The following is a 24,351-nucleotide window of genomic DNA, read 5'->3' on the forward strand; positions in this document are numbered from 1 at the left end:
ATGCATGCAACTTATACGTGTGTGAGACTGTTTAGACTGTTTATGTGGTGGTGTTTTAGCAAAAATGTGTTTAGGAAGTTCTGGCATTGGACTGAAGAAATGACACGTGGATGTGGAGTTGACTTTGTGACAGTCTTCCGCACTGCTGACTGTGTCGGTCTCTGAAGTCTTCACACCACCAAGAGGTGTTTTCAGATTTTATGTCTTGATAGTTGTGTAACCTAAACCGAGGTTATCTGTGGAATTTAGCCTTTTATTTCAGGGGCACATAGTACTAAGCAACATCATAGATTTCTCTGGGTTTTACTTTATTATTTTAGGGGTCTACAGGGCAGCAATGTTGACTTTTATTCTGAAAAAAATGCAAAGAACTAATGTTGAAGTAAACACAAAACTAGGACCAGAACTGTTGATAGCTTCTTAAAATATCTGGACACATGCTGTCTGTGCTAACTCAAAAGTGGATTTGATGTAAAGTTAAACCTAATATGTAGTCTTTTCTCCTTATGATGTTTTTTGTATTGGAATTGAACATGAATTTCAAAAACTGAATACAGCAAAACATCCCCAAACTCTGCCTAAATAAAAACATTTAAAACATTTTTCTGTTTGTTTGTTTGTTGTTTGTTTGTTTTTTAATTTTGAAATGTATAAATTCAAATTACATTTAAATTAAATTTCCAAGAGAGAGACACACCTGATTTGCCCAAAGTGTCTGCTTTTATGAAGTAACTTTCAGTTGTTTCCACGCTGAGCTAATTGGACACAGTTATGCAGGTAATGCATAACTGCAGAAAAATTATTTGAACAATATAATATGGTCAGATTACCCCAGTGGGCCTTCATGAAATTTGATTCATTAATAACCAAATAAACTGGTGCAAATAAACAGCTGCTGTGCTTTATTTTAGTATCTCTAGTAGGCTCTTTATGTGGCCAGTGAGAACATGAAGAATTCAGGTGATGATGCAAGAAGCCAAATACTGCCATCATGTGGACATTTTCAATACTGCAGACCACAGTTCAGTGACAGTTGTGCCAGATCAAAATATTTCTCCTCTGTTGTTGAATAATGGATTGATCCCAACCACATTTTGTTTTTGCTCTTGTATATTTTCAGAATTTTGGAATCATTATCTCAGCAAAATCTCTTTTTTTTCCTGGCAAAACATTCCTCTCCCAGCACCATCACAGATTAAAACAAACAAGTAATTTAGAAAGATCATCCTGGCAAAACTTATTTTTCCCCACCTGTTCATAAATCATAAACACATTAGAAAAAATGAGACTGACACAAATGTATCATCAGAATTCTCTCTTGCCTCTAAGGGGTTTTGAAAAAGAGCAAAAGCATAAGGTGACAGAAAAAAATCACAATATAATATGTCACAAGAAAACACTATTATGTCAAAAAAAAGTTGTTTTATGAAAAGTCATAATAAAGTCATAGTATAATAAATCATAAAAATGTCATAGTATGGTATGTCAAAATTGTATTAAAAATTGTGTTAAAAAGAATTGTATGTCAAAAAATGTAAAACTATGGTATGTTGTCCAAAACAATGTAAAGAAAGTCATAGTATAGTATGTCGTCCAAAATCATGAAAAACAGTCATAGCATAGTATGTCGTCCAAAATTATGAAAAAAAAGTCATAGTATAGTATGACGTCCAAAATCATGAAAAAAAGTCATAGTATAGTATGTCGTCCAAAATCATGAAAAAACAGTCATAGTATAGTATGTCGTCCAAAATCATGAAAAACAGTCATAGCATAGTATGTCGTCCAAAATTATGAAAAAAAAGTCATAGTATAGTATGTCGTCCAAAATCATGAAAAAAAAGTCATAGTATAGTATGTCGTCCAAAATCATGAAAAAACAGTCATAGTATAATATGTCATCCAAAATCATGTATCGTATCAGGTATCGTATGTCAACAAATGTCATAGTATAGTTTGTCGTCCAAAATCATGAAAAAAAGTCATAGTATAGTATGTCGTCCAAAATCATGAAAAAAAGTCATAGTATAGTATGTCGTCCAAAATCATGAAAAAAAGTCATAGTATAGTATGTCGTCCAAAATCATGAAAAAAAGTCATAGTATAGTATGTCGTCCAAAATCATGAAAAAAGTCATAGTATAGTATGTCGTCCAAAATCATGAAAAAAGTCATAGTATAGTATGTCGTCCAAAATTATGAAAAAAGTCATAGTATAGTATGTCGTCCAAAATCATGAAAAAAGTCATAGTATAGTATGTCGTCCAAAATTATGAAAAAAGTCATAGTATAGTATGTCGTCCAAAATTATGAAAAAAGTCATAGTATAGTATGTCGTCCAAAATCATGAAAAAAAGTCATAGTATAGTATGTCGTCCAAAATCATGAAAAAAAGTCATAGTATAGTATGTCATCCAAAATCATGTATCGTATCAGGTATCGTATGTCAACAAATGTCATAGTATAGTTTGTCGTCCAAAATCATGAAAAAAAGTCATAGTATAGTATGTCGTCCAAAATTATGAAAAAAAGTCATAGTATAGTATGTCGTCCAAAATTATGAAAAAAAGTCATAGTATAGTATGTCGTCCAAAATTATGAAAAAAAGTCATAGTATAGTATGTCGTCCAAAATTATGAAAAAAAGTCATAGTATAGTATGTCGTCCAAAATTATGAAAAAAGTCATAGTATAGTATGTCGTCCAAAATTATGAAAAAAGTCATAGTATAGTATGTTGTCCAAAATTATGAAAAAAGTCATAGTATAGTATGTTGTCCAAAATTATGAAAAAAAGTCATAGTATAGTATGTCGTCCAAAATTATGAAAAAAAGTCATAGTATAGCATGTCGTCCAAAATTATGAAAAAACGTCATAGTGTAGTATGTCGTCCAAAATTATCAAAAAAAGTCATAGTATATTATGTCGTCCAAAATCATGAAAAAAAGTCATAGTATAGTATGTCGTCCAAAATTATGAAAAAAAAGTCATAGTATAGTATGTCGTCCAAAATCATGAAAAACAGTCATAGTATAGTATGTCGTCCAAAATCATGAAAAAACAGTCATAGTATAGTATGTTGTCCAAAATCATGAAAAAAAAGTCATAGTATAGTATGTCGTCCAAAATCATGAAAAAAAAGTCATAGTATAGTATGTCGTCCAAAATCATGAAAAAAAGTCATAGTATAGTATGTCGTCCAAAATCATGAAAAAAAGTCATAGTATAGTATGTCGTCCAAAATTATGAAAAAAAGTCATAGTATAGTATGTCGTCCAAAATCATGAAAAAAAGTCATAGTATAGTATGTCATCCAAAATTATGAAAAAAAGTCATAGTATAGTATGACGTCCAAAATTATGAAAAAACAGTCATAGCATAGTATGTCGTCCAAAATCATGAAAAAACAGTCATAGTATAGTATGTCGTCCAAAATCATGAAAAACAGTCATAGTATAGTATGTCGTCCAAAATCATGAAAAAACAGTCATAGTATAGTATGTTGTCCAAAATCATGAAAAAAAGTCATAGTATAGTATGTCGTCCAAAATCATGAAAAAAAAGTCATAGTATAGTATGTCGTCCAAAATCATGAAAAAACAGTCATAGTATAGTATGTCGTCCAAAATCATGAAAAAAAAAGTCATAGTATAGTATGTCGTCCAAAATTATGAAAAAAAAAGTCATAGTATAGTATGTCGTCCAAAATCATGAAAAAAAAAGTCATAGTATAGTATGTCGTCCAAAATCATGAAAAAAAAGTCATAGTATAGTATGTAGTCCAAAATCATGAAAAAACAAGTCATAGTATAGTATGTCGTCCAAAATCATGAAAAAAGTCATAGTATAGTATGTCGTCCAAAATCATGAAAAAAAGTCATAGTATAGTATGTCGTCCAAAATCATGAAAAAAAAGTCATAGTATAGTATGTCGTCCAAAATCATGAAAAAAAGTCATAGTATAGTATGTCGTCCAAAATCATGAAAAAAAGTCATAGTATAGTATGTCGTCCAAAATCATGTATCGTATCAGGTATCGTATGTCGTATGTCAACAAATGTCATAGTATAGTTTGTCGTCCAAAATTAACAGCACAGCCACTGCACACATAGCTCAGGACAACAGTCATCGCATCAACCCACATTTCACACTGCTTCCTTGTGGACACCGGTACGGGACACTCCCCTGGAAAAAAATCAAATTCAACAATAGCTTCGTCCCCAAGGCCATCACAGAACTAAACAAATCTCAAAAACGGCAGTGACGTGTAAATGTGTCTGTGTTATACTGTATGTTATGTGTTGAGAATCCATGTACATGTGGCAAATCTATGTTGTATCTGTGGGGTATGTGTATATGTTGGGTTGGCAGTCAAGATGTATGGAAGCGTGAAGAAAATTTTCCTAATGGGACAAATAAACTAATTTCATCTAATCTAATCTAATCTATATCATAAAGTGTCAGAAAAAAAGTCATAGTATGGCATGTCAAAAAAATGTAAAAGTATATTATGTCATTAGAAGTATATAATATAGCTATACTATGAATTACAGTGTTAAGTTGTTGAATTATGATTAACACATAATCATTAATACATCTTTTAACATTGCCCAAATATAACTCGTAACATATATTTTCCTTCCCTTTTTTATTGTTCCTGTTAGAGGTGGGGATCCTTCTGTAAATGATGTTTGGTCCAAAACACAAATTGAACTTCATCCAAAAAGTAATCATTATTAATTATAGTACATAAACCACAGTACTGCTGAGGTGTTCCAGTCATCACTCTCACATAGAGAAGTGAAATCCCAACTGATGGCAGTTCAAAGCTGAGAGGCAGATGGTGGTTTAATCATGACTGACGCAGACACAAATAACTCCTCTCAGGTGACCTCAGATATCAGGCAGACTGGTTACACCAGCTGACAGATACAGTGTGTAGGGGATAACTCCCCTGAAGGGACTTTTAATAGCTGACAGTGTGTGTACACAGTGGTTCGACAAACTATTGGATCATCCCTTAAACTAAAAACTACAATGTTAAAACACATCAGTGTCCTGAGTAGCCTTCCTCAGGACACTGATGTGTCCTGAGGAAGGCTACTCCTGGCTAAATTCACCATGAAAAGGTAGTGAGTCCAGCCTTATGTGGCAGTTGGGTCACCCTTTTTGTACATTTAGAAAGCAGATTTTGACGACAGATTGGGCAGCCGTAGCTCAGGTGGTGGAGTGTGTCGGCCATTAAACGTAGGGTTGATCAGTCAATCTGTGGCTCCTCCTGTCCACATGTCGAGGTGTCCTTCAGCAAGATGCTGAACCCCAAATTGCTCCTCATGTGTCTGTATACTGGAAAAAAATGTAACATTGGACAAAAGTATCTTCCAAATAAATTTAATCTTGTCCAGGTCAACCAGTAGGACAGCAAAGACGACATTTCAACGCAAGTCATTTTAGTATTCTTCAAAAACTTTATTGAACAAAAGTATTTCAATTCTCATCACGTTGTCGGTGATACAGTACCATAGTTTGATCTCAGCGATTCATATATGCACCTCATCTTATTTTGAATATATACATACAGTGGAGACAAGAATTAAATAACAATGCTCAATAACATTCAGATATATCATATAAAAGCTGAGGACCCCGTGATCAACAACACTTCCATTGGTAAACAAATGCACAAAGAAAAAGAAAACAGACAAGGAAAATGTTTGGTAGTACTAGAATATTTGTTTTCATTGTAGACCAGGTGACAGTATATTTGGTTTCTTGACAATATAAGACGTCTCTTATTATAAACTGACCGTTCGTTAAGCCCCGCCCACCTTTCTCACCACTAGGTTTGTCTGAAGTTACGGCCTTGTGCAGCACTTCTTGTTTAATATGATATTGATAGCAGTTTCACTACTTGAAATTAGTTTACATTTCTAAAACAGCAGGAGCTTGATTTTGACCAGAGGCAGACAAAAGCAGGTATCTCAATTTAAGCCAGCAGCGGTCGTTTTTGCAAGCTAAAAGAATGGCAACTGTCGCTGTCAGATTGAATTAGCCATAGCTAACTTGCTGGCTAATTAAAGATGAGGTCTTTGGCCTTGGAAGTTATGCTCGCAGATGTTAATAATACTTAAGATATCGGACCCCAAGATGGCACCAATGGAGTTGCTTGACTGGAGAATACGCCAAAATGTTTCTAGTTTGCGAGAAACTGTTTTTGTAATCACTTTTCTTGGCTCCAGGAGAGTATTACAAATATAAAACCACCATGGCTCAACAATTCAAAATGTAAAAAGTCATAATTAGCCATTGCAGTTCAAGGCGCCTGTCAACAGTTTTACAGACTTGTCTTTTACGATGGTGGCCTATGGGGAAAAGGCTTTCTGGGCTGTGGGGGATTTTTTTGCTGCAATACCACAGGTGGCCACTAGGAAAAATTGTTGCAAGGCTAAGCAGCTTTCCGGGGGCCTAGGGTCTCATTTATAAACACTGCGTATGCACATAACGAGGCATGAAAGAGGCATACGCCACATCCCACGCAAAAGTTGTGATCTATAAGAATGGACTTCATTGGAGAAACTTTGACACATGCTTACGAACACTTTGGAGACGGGGAATGGCAGATGGTGAGGTGGAAGCCTGATTGTAGAACTGTCGAGTATTTTTGGCGCACGCCTTTTATGGCTTTTGTCCGTATGTACATTTCTAGTATGGATTCTACACATTGTTTTATAAATGAGACCCCTTGTTATGCTCTGTTACTACTGTAGGTAGCAAGTCAGTTAGCTGGGCATGTTAATGACTACATTTTAAGTGGATACACATGCCATTTAATCCAGTATTTGTACTTTTATACAAGCTTGAAAATCTCTAAACTCTGCCCTGACGTTAAATGCCTTGTTGACAGATTTGCCATGCCTAGTTACCGTCGCCAAGCTCTGATTGGACAATCGATATTTGGGAAGCAAATGTGTGGGTCTGCACCATTTCTGTGCTGGCAAATGCCTGCAGTGCACCGAGTAGGCAGAGTCTCCTCACCATTTGATGGGTATCGTAGCCAGCAGATCAGCTGCTAAATTCGAGCAGCGAGAGCAGTGTATACATCACCATGACCACATAGCTCAGAACTGATGAATGTTGTTCAGGCTTACATAAAATCATATTGTGAACATTGCTGTCCATGCAGGCAATTATTTGTCAACTAGAAAAGCTACCATAACTTTTGCTGTGTAGGCCAACATTGTTCTTCCAGCTGCCCCTGGCTGAAAGATTACACTCCATTAAAACAGTGTTGTCAGCCCTCACCCTTATATTGTAAGTGGTGCACCGGCACACTAAAATGGAGCGGACCCTGGAAATGCTAGCACAGCGAAGGCATGGCCCGCCTACTCTCCCTCTGATTTGCTAGTGCTCGTTGCCTTTGTTGGTAGGATTGGTTAGGTTTCGGCAAAATAAGTGGAATTGGTTAGGGTAAAGGTAAGAATGTCAGGGGGGCAGGTCATGCCTTCATGCCTTAATCTAAGATTTGCAAACTTGCAGCATGGGGTTTAGCGAACGGTCAGTATCTATGCCTTGCTGGTTTCATGAATTAGTATTTCCAAATTATGTGTTGACCTATGAACGACTACTTGTGATTTATAAATGTGGAAATCAGGGCCATCTCTTCTTAGTACATTAATTATTGAGGTCTCAGTCAATCACTAAATTGTGAGTTTTTGGGGTATAATGACACTTTTCTTGCAAAACAGTTCACAAAGATATATTCATCTTCGACAAATACTACACCAGAGGAGGTACTCTTTTATAGCTGTATTCATTCGCAGGAGCAGATCAAAGTGTAGTTACTGAAAAGGTTTATTATTATTATTATTATTATTATTCTTCAGTCAGTATCCTCATGTAGCTACAGACACATACTGGAGAACAGAACAGGAACATGGTCAACGTGACACAATATAAAGCATGAGCATAGAACTAGCAATGAATGCCAAGTATGGTGAGTGCAGTGCAGACCTGGAGCCAGTAGTATGGGTACAGGGTGGCACATTTGGTTACATTGATAAACATTCGAACTCTACAGGAAATCAGAGGTCTCCCCTTTTGCAGTAATGCTCCCCCTGCTGCCTTTTAGAAATATTACAGGAAGTACTGTATCCAGATTATTAATAACATCAATACTAATGACAGGGCCTGTGAACTGGAGATGGAAACAATTTGACAAAAATGAGAGAAGCCACAAGTTCAAACAGGGAGAGAAATCATGTAGAGGAATGATAGAAATAAGGAGAAAAAGGCAAGAGAGTGATTCTGGTCACTTTGTGAAGTCATTGAATGAAACGGCAGACCTCCAGAGAGGAACTTAAATTATCTTAAAAAACAAAGTTAACTCAGGAACAAGCATTTCTTTTTTAAAATAAACAAACAAAATAAAACAATGGCCAGAACTTAGACAGGTAAGGTCCCTCAGAGGCTCGAGTCCTCTTTGAACTTTTAAACGTCTGTCCTTTTGCGTGGATTAAGAGCAATGGTGTAACCTACGATGTGTGTGGTAGTAGATGAACATTATGCATGACATCAGAAGGAGAGCTCAACCCCCAACAAGGCCTCAGGCATTCTGTTAGCAGCAGATCTGGTCACTGCACATGTTAGCACACCCAAGAGACAGAGGCTTATTGTGCACTGTGCTGTACATGTAGGATGTAGCTGGGTATTTGCTGACACAGTGCTCGCCATCTTACTCGGTTATAGAGCTAGAACGAGTTTCATCAGATCGCCACTGGAGGGCGACAGATGAAACTGGATGGAGTACAGACGCCACAGCGAGAGGGTCCAGAGCTAAGGCTTGAGTTAAGACAGTTAGGGGGTGGCATTAGTATTATGTGTGTATGAAGAGAGTGTGTTTGTGTGCGTGAGATCCAGTGTAGGTGTGAGGATGTGTGAATCACAGCAGCGCTTTGACCAGGTACAGCTTCTCTCCGTGTTCGCTGGTGAAGATGGGGGCTTTCTTGTAGTGCTCCACAAGTTCATCAATGGAGTTGAACTTGCGCTGGCCGATACAGTACACTCCATCTAACTGCTGCACTTTAAAGTGCTTATTCTTACCGGCCGCCTTTAGGGACACAGAGAAATCACTGGGCTGAAAATACAGAGGGAGACAGTTAGAAATATGAGAAGAGAGTGACAGCAATACACATAAAAATTGAAAGACGGACCTCTTCACTCCAGCAGGTGGCAGTATTCTCACATTTAAAGATGTGGGACTATTACTCAAACTGCAACATGTAAAATTTTGGACTAAAATAAAAATAATAAAATAAAAATAACTGCTCTGAGCAGATGCGCTAAAATTAGGTAATCACTTAAAAGCTGCTCTTAAAGGTTACTCTGACACTTTAATGCAAGTAGGAATGATTGGCTTGATAAATATGTGTCATATTCTTCACTCTCAGGAATATTAATTTGGAGTCACGTTTTTAAACGCTGATCTCTCTGATTCTACTAAGATGTATTAAATATTCTCCTCTGCCTCATTTCTTCCTGCCATCCTAATAAAACACTGGCATGACTTCACCCCACAGACTCACCGATGACTCGCTGTCTCGTACAAGGAAGTCGCCCTCCTCTCCTCTCTCGTTGAGTATACACTCGGCCTGGTGTCTGGTGATGTTGCCGTAGTACCAGTCCCTCCCAGCAAACTTCCCCGAGCGTGCCGGTGCCACGAAACGGTTCTGCGGGGAGCTCGACGTAGAGGAGGGCAGACCGGGCCGCTCGTCCAGCACCACCACATAGTTTTTAGGCACCAGGCCCACCATGCCACGTGAGTTCTTACACCTCCACCACTCTGGGTCGTTCTCAGGCTTCTCCACCACCTCCATGACCTCTCCCTTCTCAAAGTTCAGCTCTTCCTCTGTCACAGAGCTGAAGGGGTAGAGTGTTTGAACCAAGTGGAGCACTGCGCCGCGGCCGCCTGCACGACCATTGGCCAGCAAAGTCCCTTGAGAGCCTCCTTGGTAGCCCTGTGAGGAATCTCCCTCCTCTCTGTCATCGGCCCCACCGAGGTCCTCAAGGACATAATTGGAGGGAAACCAGCCCACGCGGCCTCCCTGGCTGCCCCGCCACCAGCCGTCACTACACTTCTCCATCACCACCACCCTGGTGCCCTTGACCAGGGTCAGCTCGTCTTCCCTCTCTGCTGTGTAGGCAAACTTGACCACGGCGGGGATATTGAGGTCGTAGATCCTTTCAGCAGCTCCTCCTCCGCCCCCGCTGCCATTGGAGGGGTACTCTGTGTCTGAGCTTGGCGTTGGGGAAGCATCGCGGGCACTTGTCTTCCTCTTGGTTTTTCCCAAACCTGCAGCATGGTCAGAGACAAACAAGAATGACATGAAAAATGTTTTTTTGTATTTTCTCATTTGCTTTAAATGAACTTTAAATCCACATTTATTGATTTTTTTTTGGCCACAACTGTAAACACAACATTCACACATTCTCAACCTATAATTTAATATGGCAAACGTGTTTGCAAACAGCTGCTTATATACATGTTCAGCACACATGGAGCAGCATTAGCATTCATTTGGAATCAGGCAGGTCTAATATTCATTTCCTTTTTAGTTCTGTTTTGCTCTCCCAAATGCTTCACTATGTTCACCAGCTATACACTAATTTTGTCTGTCTGCCCTTTGATAATGCCACCATACATTACTGTGCACACCAGAGATTTTTTCCACTGAAAACAGCTGCCTGATGGAAGCGGTAAGAGTGAACCAAAACAGTTACATTGCAAGCTGTAAAATAAAACCAGTGAGCTGAAGACACTCCGTAGAGTTGATGGGAGCTGCAGAGACAGGTGCTTATTCCCTCTGGGTTTGTCACTACAACCAACTCCTTCCACAAGCAGTCATTTGATCCGTTGTTATTATGAAAATATTGTAGTGGCTTTAAAGGAATCAGATTTTTTGAAGTGGGGTTGTATGAGGTACTTATCCATAGTCAGTATTACCTACAGTAGATGGCAGTCAGTGCACCCAGAGTTTGGAGGAGCAGGCAGGACTACTGCCATGGAAGAAAAGTAATTTACTGCTGTGGATGGGCACAGCAGCAAAAAGTATTTTAGTCACCTAAAGAGGACATCCCTTTCAAACAGGGGATGGAAGCTGTTATATCACTCTCTTCAAAGTCACCAGACTCCTTTGACAAAAAACAGTAATTTTACCTCCCAAAACACCAGAGCTGCTCATCTACCACTGCCTCCATTGGTTAGTTAGGGTGCTTTCAGACCTAGAGTTGTCTCCTTTGGTCTGAATCAGGGACTAATTTAGTTACAAACTTGAATAATTGCCTAGAGTTGGTTCGTGTTCTCGCGACAGCATTTATTAGCGAACCAGATAAAATGCCTTGTGCAAGAAAGCTGCTCTTGATTGGTCAGAATTTCCATGAGGGAAGAATCCAGGAAGTAAACCAAACGTTGAAGAAGAGTACACTTGCAAGATAAATGTGACACTTTCTAATGTCACAATGGAGGGACAACTACGCAGGTTGATTTTAGCGCTGCTCATCGTGGACTATATTGCTGTCATTGTTCATTTTAGTCAAACCATACAGTTTGAAAACGAGGCGCGGCTCCAACTAGAAAACAATGTTTTGATGCATTGGATGTGCTGAATGTGCATATTAAGGCAGTACAGGAGGAGGTGCACATTAATAATCCTCCAGGACTGTAACATGCTCATGTTTAACCCAAACAATGTGTCATGTGACTGCAGTTGGTTCAGATCCAGGTCGGAACACGTTCTCACCACAAACGAACCGCACCAGAGTTTGTTTGTAACCAGATTGAGACCACCTCTTCAAGAAGGTCTCGGTCTGGTTGTTTTGGTGCACACCTGAGTGCGATTGATGTGTTCACACCTGCCCAAAGGAACCGCACTTAGGGGGCTCGATTTTGATTGAACCAACCAAATGGCAGGTGTGAAAACACCCTTGGTTTGTGTTGTTGTGAGACTTTGGTGTTTTAAAGGGTTAGGCTGGATTTACCAAATTAAACAATAACACAAACAAACCAACAGACAGAGGCAGTGGTAGACCAGCAGCTTCCATGTTCTGTGAGGTAAAAATTGTGTTTTTGTTAAAGGAGTTTGGTGGCTTTAAAGAGAGCATCGGTGGGTATAATAGCCTCGCGTGACCAGCCTCCCTTAATTCGGAATGGGAGTCTGGGGACATTCGTCTTTCGTTTTGTAATAGAAATGGGCGGGGATATCCAGATCACGTGACGGCATTGCCATAGGTACAGCACGCTGTAAATCCTTAATTTTTCCAATCTTGTGGACGGTGCAGCTCTGCAATATAGCTGAATCAAATTAAATCATATCCATTTTAATCTCCTTTTCTGTTGTACAACAGAGAACAATTCGGGGAACAGCAATTCCGGTGTAGGCGGATGTAAGGCAAAGCTAATCAGCCGTTGGTCAAGGAAATACGGCGTACACGGATTTGGATCCAATCACAATACTACTGCTGGGAGCCAGCGCTAGTTCTATTACAACTTTCCTATGAGAATGTCCAAAGACAACAGAGTCAGCCAGTGTGCTGACGTCATCGGCGTCTGTGTAACTATGGGTATAACTGCTTTAGGTCCCTGTCAGAAAGGACTGTCTGAATAAATAGAGCGCACACTTAAACTGCTATTTATTTTTTTAGGTGGCTAAAATCTGTTCTCTGCTGCCCCTGTCCAAAGCAGCACATCGCTTAGCTTCCATGGTGGCGCTCCTGTCTCCTTCTCCAAACTTGGGGCAAGCCGACTGACAACTACATTATGTAACAGACTGACTATGGAAGATAATAAGAACCACATACAACCCCACTTCAAAAATTCCGAACTATCTCTTTAAACTTGAAATGTATGCTCCAAACACATTAGGGCAGTGGTGAAAGGCTGTGAAGACTGAAAGCAGGTTTTAGAAAGCAGGGAAAGGCCTGAGCTCCGCAGGGAGAGGAGGCAGTTTAGGTCAGCAGGAAACTAATTGAGGCTGCAAGTTGCACTCATGGGCCCTCAGAAGCATGAAAACTACTTTAGAAATAGAGGATACAGGATATCCTATGAGAGACCTCAGCGGTGAAGGACAGATCGATACTCCTGATAATAGAATTAACACAGAGGTGCACACATCCACTCCACCGAGTGCCCCATGTCCTGTTACTCATACACAATGAAATGAAAGCTCGTTATCTACGTAGTTGGTATTCTGTCGACACTATCTCTACGCCATATGCACATCTATACTAATCAAAAGGCTGAAAATAGGTGGTGTAGACAGGGAATGAAAAGTGGAGCAGGCACCATGGGCTTGATAATGACAAGCACAGCCAGGATCAAAGTCTCCGCCTGTCTTACCTGTCTTTGACTTTTTCATCCATGTACTTTCAAAGACGCCTTTAAACATGTGTTTGCACACTTCAATGAGCCCTTAAGTTTCTAAAGTATCTCAGCTGAGCGTAACCAAGGAGGTCTCCTCTCCAAATTCATGTTAAAATAATAATGATACACTACGTGACAACATTTAAACCACTCACTTGACAGTTGAGCCTCATGTGTGCTACTAATAACTGGAGTGAGTTTCTTGACAGCTAATCACCCAATTTCCCCCCACAGAGCCCACTGAAATGCCACAGAAATGTCATTGCAGAATACAACATTTACATTGTTTGGGAAACTGCTAGGTTCACACAGAGTAGCATGAAACTTGTTGGCAGAGGGGAGAGGAAGAGGAGGGGAGCTGTGAAGAAAGACGAGGAGTCCCTTGGCAGCTGTTTCTCACACAAACAGTAGACCAAGCACATCAGAGGCCACAGCTGACAAAAACGCAAAGAAGAAGGATGAGACAGGAATATCAAGCAGATCATGTTTATGGATAGTGTGCATCCTACATATTTGATAGCTTTGTGTATCTATATGTGTGTGTGTTTGTGTGAGTCTGCATTTCCTGACTGTGTGCCAAAGACAAAGGTTGACTTTTAGACCTACTTCAGGTAGTCCCTTAGGAAAAGTAAGATAGAGTGTCGCCGCCACTAGGTTAAGAAGAGGGACACACAAGAAGGCAGCAAACACTCACTCGAGCAAAGTGAGAACACTTAAACACACACACACACACACACACACACACACACACACCTTTCTTCTTCTTCACTCATTTCCACTTCAAGGCATTGGCCTGCTGGTTAGAGCAGCAGCCGGCTATATACCCTCCTCCCACACATTCGCTCCCAACGTTCACCTACCACTTCATCTTGTGGGGGGAGACGAGATTTCCAAGCCCAGAGGACTTCAACTCAGAGGGAAGTCAGTTGATGAAAGCCTCGATGACTGCATGTTGCAGCATATTGCTTCACTACATAGCTTACAGTGGAGGGCAGTTGTGTAAGTTACTGTAATAAACGAGTGCACACAATACCAAACCACCCACCAGTCACGTTTAAGTGTTTGGAGTAATGAAAAAGCCCATCCGGGCCCTTAAATGAAGAATCAGCACTGTGTCAGCGAATGCTGTGATTTAAACGAGTACTTTGAATGAATTACAGATAAACTATGTGACCCTAGCAGTGATGCACTGTTCTCAATATTCTGCAAGCGCCACAGGGTGATAATCTAATGCATCACTGTGTGTAAAACCAGTAAAACCTGCCAAAACGCTCCAGGAGACAAATTACATTAACTTAGAACTACAGATAATCTTGCGACAGGATCACTCTGCTCACAATACACAAAGCCTTCATTTTGGTCTCAACCACATTTCATTACTGCATCTTGCACTGTTGTGACACTATGGCAGTGACAAAATCTGTTCCCAAACAGACTGACAGACACGTAAACACCTGGCAGAATACTCAAAACCACTTCTGTTCTGCTACTGTAGGTGTCAGCAAGACCACATTTTGCCACAAAGACACACACAGACTCACAGGGTGAAAAAAATACCAGCTGTCTCAATGTCGTTGCGACTGGTTATAAAAGACGTGTCACAAGAATTCTCAAAGTATTGGTTCAAACTGCTACGGAATTTTAAAAAAAGAGAATATTTTGGCATTTTGCCTTTATTAAATGCATTTATGTTGAGATACAGTTGAACAACATGCCCACAATAATGGTAATGCTAACATGCACATGTTAAGCCCTTATAATATTTACCAAAGTCACAATCTACCCAACAACCTAGCATGCTAATACTTGCAAATTAGCACCTAAGTTGAGCATAAACACTCACTGGCCACCTGTTCAACTGCCCATTAATGCAAATAGCTAATCAGCCAATCACATGGCAGCAGCTCAATGCATTAAGGCATGTAGACATGGTCAAGACGACCTGCTGAAGTTCAAATTGAGCATCAGAATGGGGAAGAAAGGTGATTTAAGTGACTTTGAACGTGGCATGGTTGTTGGTGTCAGACAGGCTGGTCTGAGTATTTACTGAGATTTTCACACACAACCATCTCTAGGGTTTACAGAGGATGGTCCCAAAAAGAGAAAATATCCAGTGAGACAATGCCTTGTTGATGCCAGAGGTCAGAGGAGAATGGCCAGACTGGTTCAAGATGATAGAAAGGCAACAGTAACTCAAATAACAACTGGTTACAACCAAGGTCTGCAGAAGACCATCTCTGAACCAACAACATGTCCAACCTTGAAGCAGATGGGCTACAGCAGCAGAAGACCACACCAGGTGCCAATCCTGTCAGCTAACAACAGGAAACTGAGGCTACAGTTCACACAGGCTCACCAAATCTGGACAATAGAAGATTGGAAAAACGTTGCCTGGTCTGATGAGTCTGGATTTCTACTGCCACATTCAGATGGTAGGGTCAGAATTTGGTGTAAATAAATGAAAGCATGGATCCATCCTGCCTTGTATCAAGGGTTCAGGCTGGTGCTGGTGGTGTAATGGTGTGGGGGATATTTTCTTGGCACACTTTGGGCCCCTTAGTACCAACTGAGCATGGTTTAAACACCACAGCCTCTATCTAATCTGTGCTGCGAAGAATTTCTGAAGGCAGAAGGGGGTCCAACCAGGTACTAGCAAGGTGTACCTAATAAAGTAAAAATAATTAGCCTGATAACTTGGCTGAGTTGTGTGGATTTAATGAGCGCTACCCATCACAATTTGGATGTAACTTTAGGTGTTAATGTTATTTCCATGGAGTCTAATGGTAGCTTGCATACTTGTTATTATTCAATTCCACACAAATGATGTTACTGATGTTAGCGCTCTGGGACTTCTCATGTTGCTGATGATTGCAACATGAGCTACACAACTAAAGTACCTGCTGACTTACCATTAATGTTAGCCCCTGATGGTTCTGTTTTCTTAATGCTAAGATATATTATCAAGGGTAATACTGTCATAACCATGATGTCATTTAAAAAAATAGTTTTGGATTTCTTTTGGAAAACGAGACAAAATTGTATGAGTAAATTCAAGATGGGTGCAACATCTGTGATAGTTTACCTAATCTTAACTCAGTGTTTATTATCTGACTCCATTTCTGAATGAGAGAATTAGGGAAGAGCGAGGGAGTGCTTTTACAGCAGATTGAGGGATGTGTGAGATTTTTTAAGTGCCATGAACTGATGTTCTCTTGCATTAACTTAGCATAAGTGCAATTACATTAATTCTAGGGTAAGTTTTTACCTACATCCTCGAGCTAAGGTCAGCTGTAAATCTACATTCTAAAGCATGCCCCTGGACCTCCTCAGGTGTTCGCATCTGTTTAACCTTTTGTGCCCCTGATGAGTTTGCTTGCCCAATAGTTGGCAAGGTATTTCAGTTTGGACCAAAGTGGTGGACTGACTGACTGACACACCAACATTGCATCTCTAGAGCTATGACAACAGCATGGCTAAAAAACATGGAAAGTAAGTATTATATGCAACAGAGGTCACATGCCAGAATCAAACTGGGGCTGTGCTGATACACTGCGCTTGTCTTTGATCTCTAGGCAACCTCACAAATCTCAAATTCTTAACAAAATATACTTACGGTAACTCTTGTATAGGGCTGGGTGTTACTTAAAAAATGATTCTACTAGTATCCTTTAAAAGATTCGGATACCAGTAGAGTATCTGAATTTATAACTGTAATGTGAATGAGGTGTCGAATGTTTTGGCGACATCTCGGGACGCTTAACTGCCAACTCCATCAAAAAAACACACGCTACACCCCACACCACAGACTGTATGGGTTGCTAATGCTGCTGCGGGAGTGTGAGCTCTGCACCAGGGACAGTTGTGAGCGCTTGCCCAGGTGCACATAAACCGTGACAGAGCTAACTGTAAGCATCAGCTAACAATACCTAACAGCTATTAACGGGTTTAACAACAGAGGTGAGCCATTTCCGTGTCGGTGTGTGAGTTTGTCGTGACCCTTTAGTGGCTACTGATGCTAGCTACTGTTGCCTATGTTAGTTTGTGCTAAACGACCTTGAACTGACGGCTCAACAGCAACGTTGAGTTTGGGCTGTTTAACAGCAAAGTGTTGGATGTTAGCCACTGCTGCATTAGCTTATGCAAAGTTGGCAGATGAACAACAGCAACAGAAAGTATGCTGGTATGCTGGGGAGTCTGGATGGTCTGGGATTGAACCACTGGGACAAAAAGGATCAACTGCAGGTATTGTTTGACTGGAAGACGTTTCGATACTACTTCATACTGGGTTATTTCGGTTGATACCTTAAAGGTATCAAGTACAGATACACAGCCCTACTCATGTATGAATAATCAAACAATGTACCCCTGATAGCTGCTACACCCCAAGCTCTGTTAAGATCATGAGGATTCTGGAGGCGTCAGTAGAAGTCTAAGCTCTTATTAGGGGCTTTCAAAGTACAGTAGACCTCATTTTGTGCTTTACACAGCCTCACATTACTGCTCCTTTTGCAGCTTGTTTAAGCAAGAAACTGTGCTGTTTCACTCAACACTTAAAATCACTATGTTTATTAGAAAGTACTGGGTAAAATGGACTGCAGGGATATAATGCTGTTTGACCTGAGGACTGGACAGAGTGCTTTCAAGCACCTCACACTCACCCACGCACACTCACACTGCGACTGCATGTAAAAACATGGACAAAAATCTAACTTCCCAGTTTCTTGTGCTGATAAGTACTGGCCCAGATTCAGCAATGAGTAGGACCTCTGCTGAATGCTTTCACCCATTACTGTCTTTATTTCCTGCGAGACGAAACTGGGGCACAAAGCAGCATGGAGCCATTTACAATTCAGTTCTGCTTGCAAGAATGTCGATGACACAACCGCATTAAAGCAGCCTAAATAAGGAGAAGCTGGAGATAACAGTGATCACAGACTATCTGCGAGGTCCATAATCACAATGTGGACTTACTGAAGAGAGAAAGAGAGAAAAAGAGCCAGGCAGGATGAAGTAATCACGCTCTCAACCAATCAGAATCTCTATTCAAGTGTGTGAGTAAGTTCCATTAGCCCCTGACCTCACCTATTGCTCATCACCTCATCATGAAAATGTTCTCGCCTATTGGATTTGATCAGGCTTTTAACACTAAAGAGCTACTGGCTGGAAGCACACTACTTAGACTCAAATGGAACTAGGCCATAATGTTGGAGTCGATATATAACAATGTCAGGGGCAGGGAGGTAATCTATCATTTCAGCATAACCATTAGGCTGCTGATTTCTCCACTAATCAATCTACTGATCATAGAAAAGACCTACAGTGACATAGAACAGGGCTGATGGAGCAGTGTGGACGAGGGGGAGATGCATGTTGTCTGAACACAATGAACCCTGGTGAGGGTGACAGTGGCAGGCTGTGCCACGCTGGCCCACATAAAGCCGCAGAGTTTCCCCGAGGGCTGGTATCCACAGAGCCGAGAGGAATCAGTGCATTAGACCAGACCCCCCTCAGCTCCCTCTAACCAATATTTCTGCCTCTCAGGGTCACACAGTTACTATTTTTATTACAACTGAACTTCTTGATCATTCTGTCTTGTTAGAATCTCTACCACGCTTCTATTTTCTCCCCCATGTCCGCCCTCTTTCTCTCTCCCTCTTCTACCAGCCTGACTGATGCTAGAAATGTCCAAACAGATGAATTTCTGTGCCAGGCTCCATCCTGCTCTTTTCCTGCGACAAAAAGTAGAGCAAGCTGATCATTTTAATCTTAATTATGTCATTCTTTACTTGAATGTCTCGCCAAATCTTCCCAGTTTCGCACACATTTTTAACTGATGCCATCTCATTCTGTCATGGCTGCTTTTTGCCGTCACCTCTGTGGCATCAGCAGTCTACAGGTGATTAAGGGCTTCAGTAGACCCAGCAATTTTGTGCTCCTTCCCTCAAATTCAAAATCATAAAAACAAATTAGATCACAAGCTGCTGGGAAGCCTTATGAGATAATCTGTCTCACTTTCAGTCATAATAAAATAAAAAAAAATTTCTTGATGCCTGAGTGACATAAACAAAAATGTTTTGAAGCCGCGGCTGAATGCTCAGAGGCAACAGCTGCACCAAAGAGCTCGCCGGCAAATATCAAAATAACAACGGACAAGATAATTGTGTTGGGAAACTGGTAAAGTCACTGCTTATTGACTTGTGGGGGAGCAATGTGTCATACACACACTGCTACTACTGCAAGGCAAGCTCTGGTTTATGCACAAGCTACTGGGTATAAATTACGCTCTAACACTTAGGTGGGTGTACATGTTTCTATCACCCTGTAACAAATGAAACATGTATTTTGACGACCTGGGAATGACACTCAACAATAAGGTTGGGTACCGAATAGGGCTGCCCCCTAATAGTCAACCAAATGTTAGGTGACCATAAAGGTCATTAGTTGGCAAGACTTCAATGGTCGCTTAGTCACAGAAAAAAATGAATAAATAAAAAATAAAACAAATGTGAAACTCGGGAGCCTTGTCAAAATAAATCAAAACCTATCTGACTGGACCATGTGGGAATTTAATTTGAGGAGACAGACACAGGAAGTGGCCATGCTCAGCAGTCAGACAGGAGTCACGTTACAAACCAATCACAGCCGACAGATATCTTTGCCTTCCTCTGTAAATATTCAGTCTGATAAATATGGAAAAGTTGATCACGTTAGTGCAGGGCTACCCAGAGCTTTAAATCTGTCCCAAGGACGATAGGCCTACACACTTATAAACAGCGCCGGGAAGAATATCAGCTCTGCTCTCAAGATTTCAGATAAACAGGCTATGATATGGTGCTTTTTAAGGTTGCTAAGCAACCTTTGACGCAACCTACAGCTGCGTTCTTGTAAGGTGGCACAAAATAGGCACAACAATAGGGCCCAGCGCCCAACCTCACATTTTCCAGTCAGTTAAAGACGTAACATGTGTACAGCGCCTAATTTCCAGGGCTGGTACCTGCGGTTATTCCACAGGCTAGTTAATAACACGTCGGGCAGGAAATCCAAAGTGTGGGATCATTTTGAGAAGGTGATGGACGAGCCCAAGGTGATGTGTAAACTCATCTTCATTGGTCGACTACAAACATGACGTATCATCTGAAACATGGAAGTAGCTACATGCCCATTAGCCACTTAGCACAATCAAGTACTGTGGCGTCTTAATTTGACAAGTTGTGTAATTAAAGATTCATTGTTTTGTTTTTCTTTTAAACCAGGCAGCCTATTTTGAAACGTGCATCATATGTGTATTCTTCGTTTCTCTGAAATTACATGCTGGTCCTGCTTTACTAGTTGATTGTGATGGGGGTGGAAAGTTATGACACAAAGATGACTTTGTGAAGAGAGACCTTCATAACTGTCACTGGGTGCATATAAAAGCCATCTCTCCTATGTAACCATTTAATTTTCCTAGATGCTTAATATCTTTAATGATGGCTATAAAAGAACAGTAGCTTATTAATAGCCTGTTTAGCTTTTCATGTCTAATGCCATAAAAGTAAAAATAACTCTCGAGCTACTTCCGCACATAATATATGCACTGATAGCCCCTCTCATGAGTTGGAAGCTATGGCTGCACACATGGTCTAATGTATTCAAGTCATGACTGGGGACTGAGACAGTGTGCTGACAGCTGAGAGCAACGGCCAACTCAACAGGATCCCTGGAGTGCACTGTGACAGCTCCCAGCAGAGACACAGTGAGGGAATCATTTCACTTCTGAGAGGATTCACACATGCATGCACACAAACTGACCACTGTTTGTGACCACATCTCATCTCCTCTACAAGGAAGCACGAAGTACTGTAACAGAAGAGCAGAGATTTCCACTTCCACTGAAAACAGTCTACTAATTAGGACTCTAATGGTTGGTGTATTCATACCAAACTGTCAGGGTACAGGGGTCACGGTCTGTTGTACAGAACAGCACACAGAACCCATGTATGTAGATTGAGGCTTGTTATGTCAAACCGCAGTTCACCATTGGAGACTTAAAGCTGCATGCCATTAACAGCATGTGCTGAGGTTAGCACAACAAGCTGATTGGCGTGTGAGTCAGTCACACCATGGTGAGCACCACAGGCGGGAGTAAGTCACACATTGTGCAAGTTACATGGAAGTCTCAAGTCTTAACCCTGAAGTGTCAAGACAGTTCCAAGTTACTGTCGTGACAATCAACAGGTGATTTCCTTCTTTTACTACTTCTTTTTTTGGCAAAATCCTCAATGACTGAGTTGTTTTTATTTTCCACCTGGACTTTTATGCTCTGCCATTTCTCCTCTAATCATCACACTGTAACCTGTGACAGGCTTTATGATACCATAACTATCGCACATTCACAGATATGTATTTTTTTGTGACTCCTGTGTGCACATGGCAAGAGAGAAGAGGGAGAGGCACTGTGCAGCAAGTCCCTAAAAGAGTCTTAGAAGTCCATGGCTGTTCATAAAACATTCAGGATGCCACAGTTTATTCCACACTACTGAAGCTGCTCCCCTTTTTGGAACCACCGCGGTGTCTGTAATGATTTCGCTATCAGCCATGCATGTTGTTGCCGTGGTTAACTGTAAGACGTCAAATGTCAACAAGTCAAAATATCGCGAGTATCACAAGATGAATTTTTCATATGGTATTGAAAAACATACCAGTATTATCATGAACGAGATGATATGGCACACCTCTAGTCTCAAGTCACGGACACCAAGTAAAAGTCTTTTATCACTGCTAGTCAAGCAAGTCTCAAGTCCTCAAAAGTCACATGACTCGTGTCCCCAACCTTTGTCGAGCACAAATGTGACACCAGAGCTGGAAGTCCCGCCTGCGGTTTTCTGGTCGGCTACACCAGCAACAGAGATAGAGTTGTGTTTAAGACAAGGACACCTTGTCAGCCTTGCTACACCGTTGTATGGTCTGTGAATGGAAACACATCCAACATGCTAACGCACGTTCAACGGCATGTGTCGATACCCAGGATGATAATGTTTGGGTGCTTTGAATGTTTAAAATCAGCCAAGGCAAAGTTATTTGTAACACTCCTCCTGATGCACAAGTTTAATTTTTTATTAATATACAGATTTTGTATTTTCGATTTCAAAGCACAACAGATGCTTTTCAGTTTTATAGCCTGTGGTGACATGTTGCCTTTTGGAAAAGTGCTTATTTGGTGTTCATACAGAAGTGCTTGAAATATTTCTTGTTTTTATAATGAAAATAGTTTATCAAAGTTGCCTGTGGGCAAAATGTTACCTCAGTCCCCAGCAAGAGGATTGTGGCACTTGCACTACCGTCTGTTCAAAATAAATGAAAAGAAATAGATCCCTATGCTTTCGGTTCTTTTTTTCGAGCTGTGACTTTTGTGTTCCGTTAACACCCCTACTACTCACATTAAACTCAAACACACAGGCGACCTTTTAACCTCTAAGCAGAGTGAAACTAAATTATTCTTCTTACCCAGTGTGTCTTTGATGTTCTTCACCAGCGAGCCTTTCTTCAGGCTGTTCTTGCGCTCCACGTAGTTCGATGGCACGTACCCCGTTTGGTTGGCGGCGTTGCGGACACGCCACCAGGTCTTTGAGTCGTCCAGGAGGAAGAGACGCTCATTTTTACGGATGTCAAGTTCCTGGTCCTGCTGGGCCGTGTAGTCCCACTTGGCTACAACAATCACCTCCTCTGTCATCTTTCATGGAGTCCTCCTGGGGAGAAGAACAGGACTGGGGTAAGACAAGGAGTAATGCACTTCCATATAGAGGTATATAGCATCTGCAAAGTGATTACTAGCATGGGAACAATTTATAACAGGGTAAAGATTACAAGACAAGTCACTTATTCTGGTTCAGACGACCACTTATGGGGCAAATAGGTTCGTCATGGGTACCTGAATGAATTAGTGATGAATTTATTAAGAAATACTGTGTGTGAATGACTTACTGACTAGATTCAGTAGATAGTATACATCTGAAAATGAACACAAAGTTATCCTTGAATTCACTAATGATCTGTTGTGCTAAATAATGAATAATACTGGGCATAAACCTCAATACAAGACTGCCTACCAAAAGTATTATTTGTCTGTTAATGTACTAATAACTTTTAAGTTTCAAGGCTATTCCAGAGCTGAGGAGCAGCTAGAAAACACCCTGTCCTCGACCTTTTTCTCCACTAACAGGTCACAGCCACATATTACCATGGGTGAATCTGAGGGGTCTGGTGGTGCTACAAGGGGTAACAAGTTCTCAGATATATGTAGGGGCAAGACCATGGAGAGACTTGTGGACAATTAAAAGGATTTTGAAGTTTATCCAAACAAGAACACTAACAATGTTAGTGCCAACAAGCACTAAAATTCTGCGTCTGCGTGAGAGGAAAAAACTCTCCATACCAGCACACAGCTATACTCTGTATTCATCATCAACAAAGGAAAAAGAGAAGATCAACAGGATGGATTCAAGACGGTAGTTAGCCAGTTAGCACATTAACAACACAACCTGATGTTTAAAGAACAATAACATTTACCGTGTAACAGTGAACAACAGCGTTAACACTTAGAAAATGTATTTGCCAATGAGCATAACGGCTAAAAACATAATATTACCTAATATAAAAAGTTTGTTTTGATTTCACACTCTTGACTTTAGCCATTTTGTTTACTTTCCTCACTTCCGTTTCTCTTCTCGTGCACTGAGCCTAACTGCAAATCAGAGGGATTTCAACCACTAACTGGCTCTGCCATCTCCAACACTGATTCAACATGCTGAAGCGGCCGAAATAAAAGCAGTCAAGGACTGACAAGTGCCAAATGCGTGGGACATACCGCAAACTAGGGAGACAGATGCTAATCAACGGCACGACACTGACCAACAGCTGGGCGTCAACTTGGTGTGCCAGGGCCCTAAGGGATGCAAGG

At 40.7% G+C, this 24,351-nt stretch overlaps 1 protein-coding gene across 1 annotated transcript in view; it reads right to left on the minus strand.

Moving 5' to 3' along the window:
* Positions 1-5,443: 5,443 nt before the first annotated feature.
* The window catches only part of LOC125899885 (cytoplasmic protein NCK2-like), a 57,759-nt gene continuing 38,851 nt past the window's right edge, over positions 5,444-24,351 (minus strand). Inside the window, exons 2-4 of the mRNA XM_049594545.1 lie at positions 22,899-23,140; positions 9,580-10,346; positions 5,444-9,131 (exon numbers count right to left, since the gene is read on the minus strand). Coding sequence (XP_049450502.1) covers positions 8,937-9,131; positions 9,580-10,346; positions 22,899-23,124 — 1,188 coding nt within the window. The 5' untranslated portion in view covers positions 23,125-23,140 and the 3' untranslated portion in view covers positions 5,444-8,936. The remainder of the gene's footprint in view (positions 9,132-9,579; positions 10,347-22,898; positions 23,141-24,351) is intronic.

This window comes from Epinephelus fuscoguttatus, linkage group LG13 (assembly GCF_011397635.1).
Source record: "Epinephelus fuscoguttatus linkage group LG13, E.fuscoguttatus.final_Chr_v1".
NCBI lineage: Eukaryota > Metazoa > Chordata > Actinopteri > Perciformes > Serranidae > Epinephelus > Epinephelus fuscoguttatus.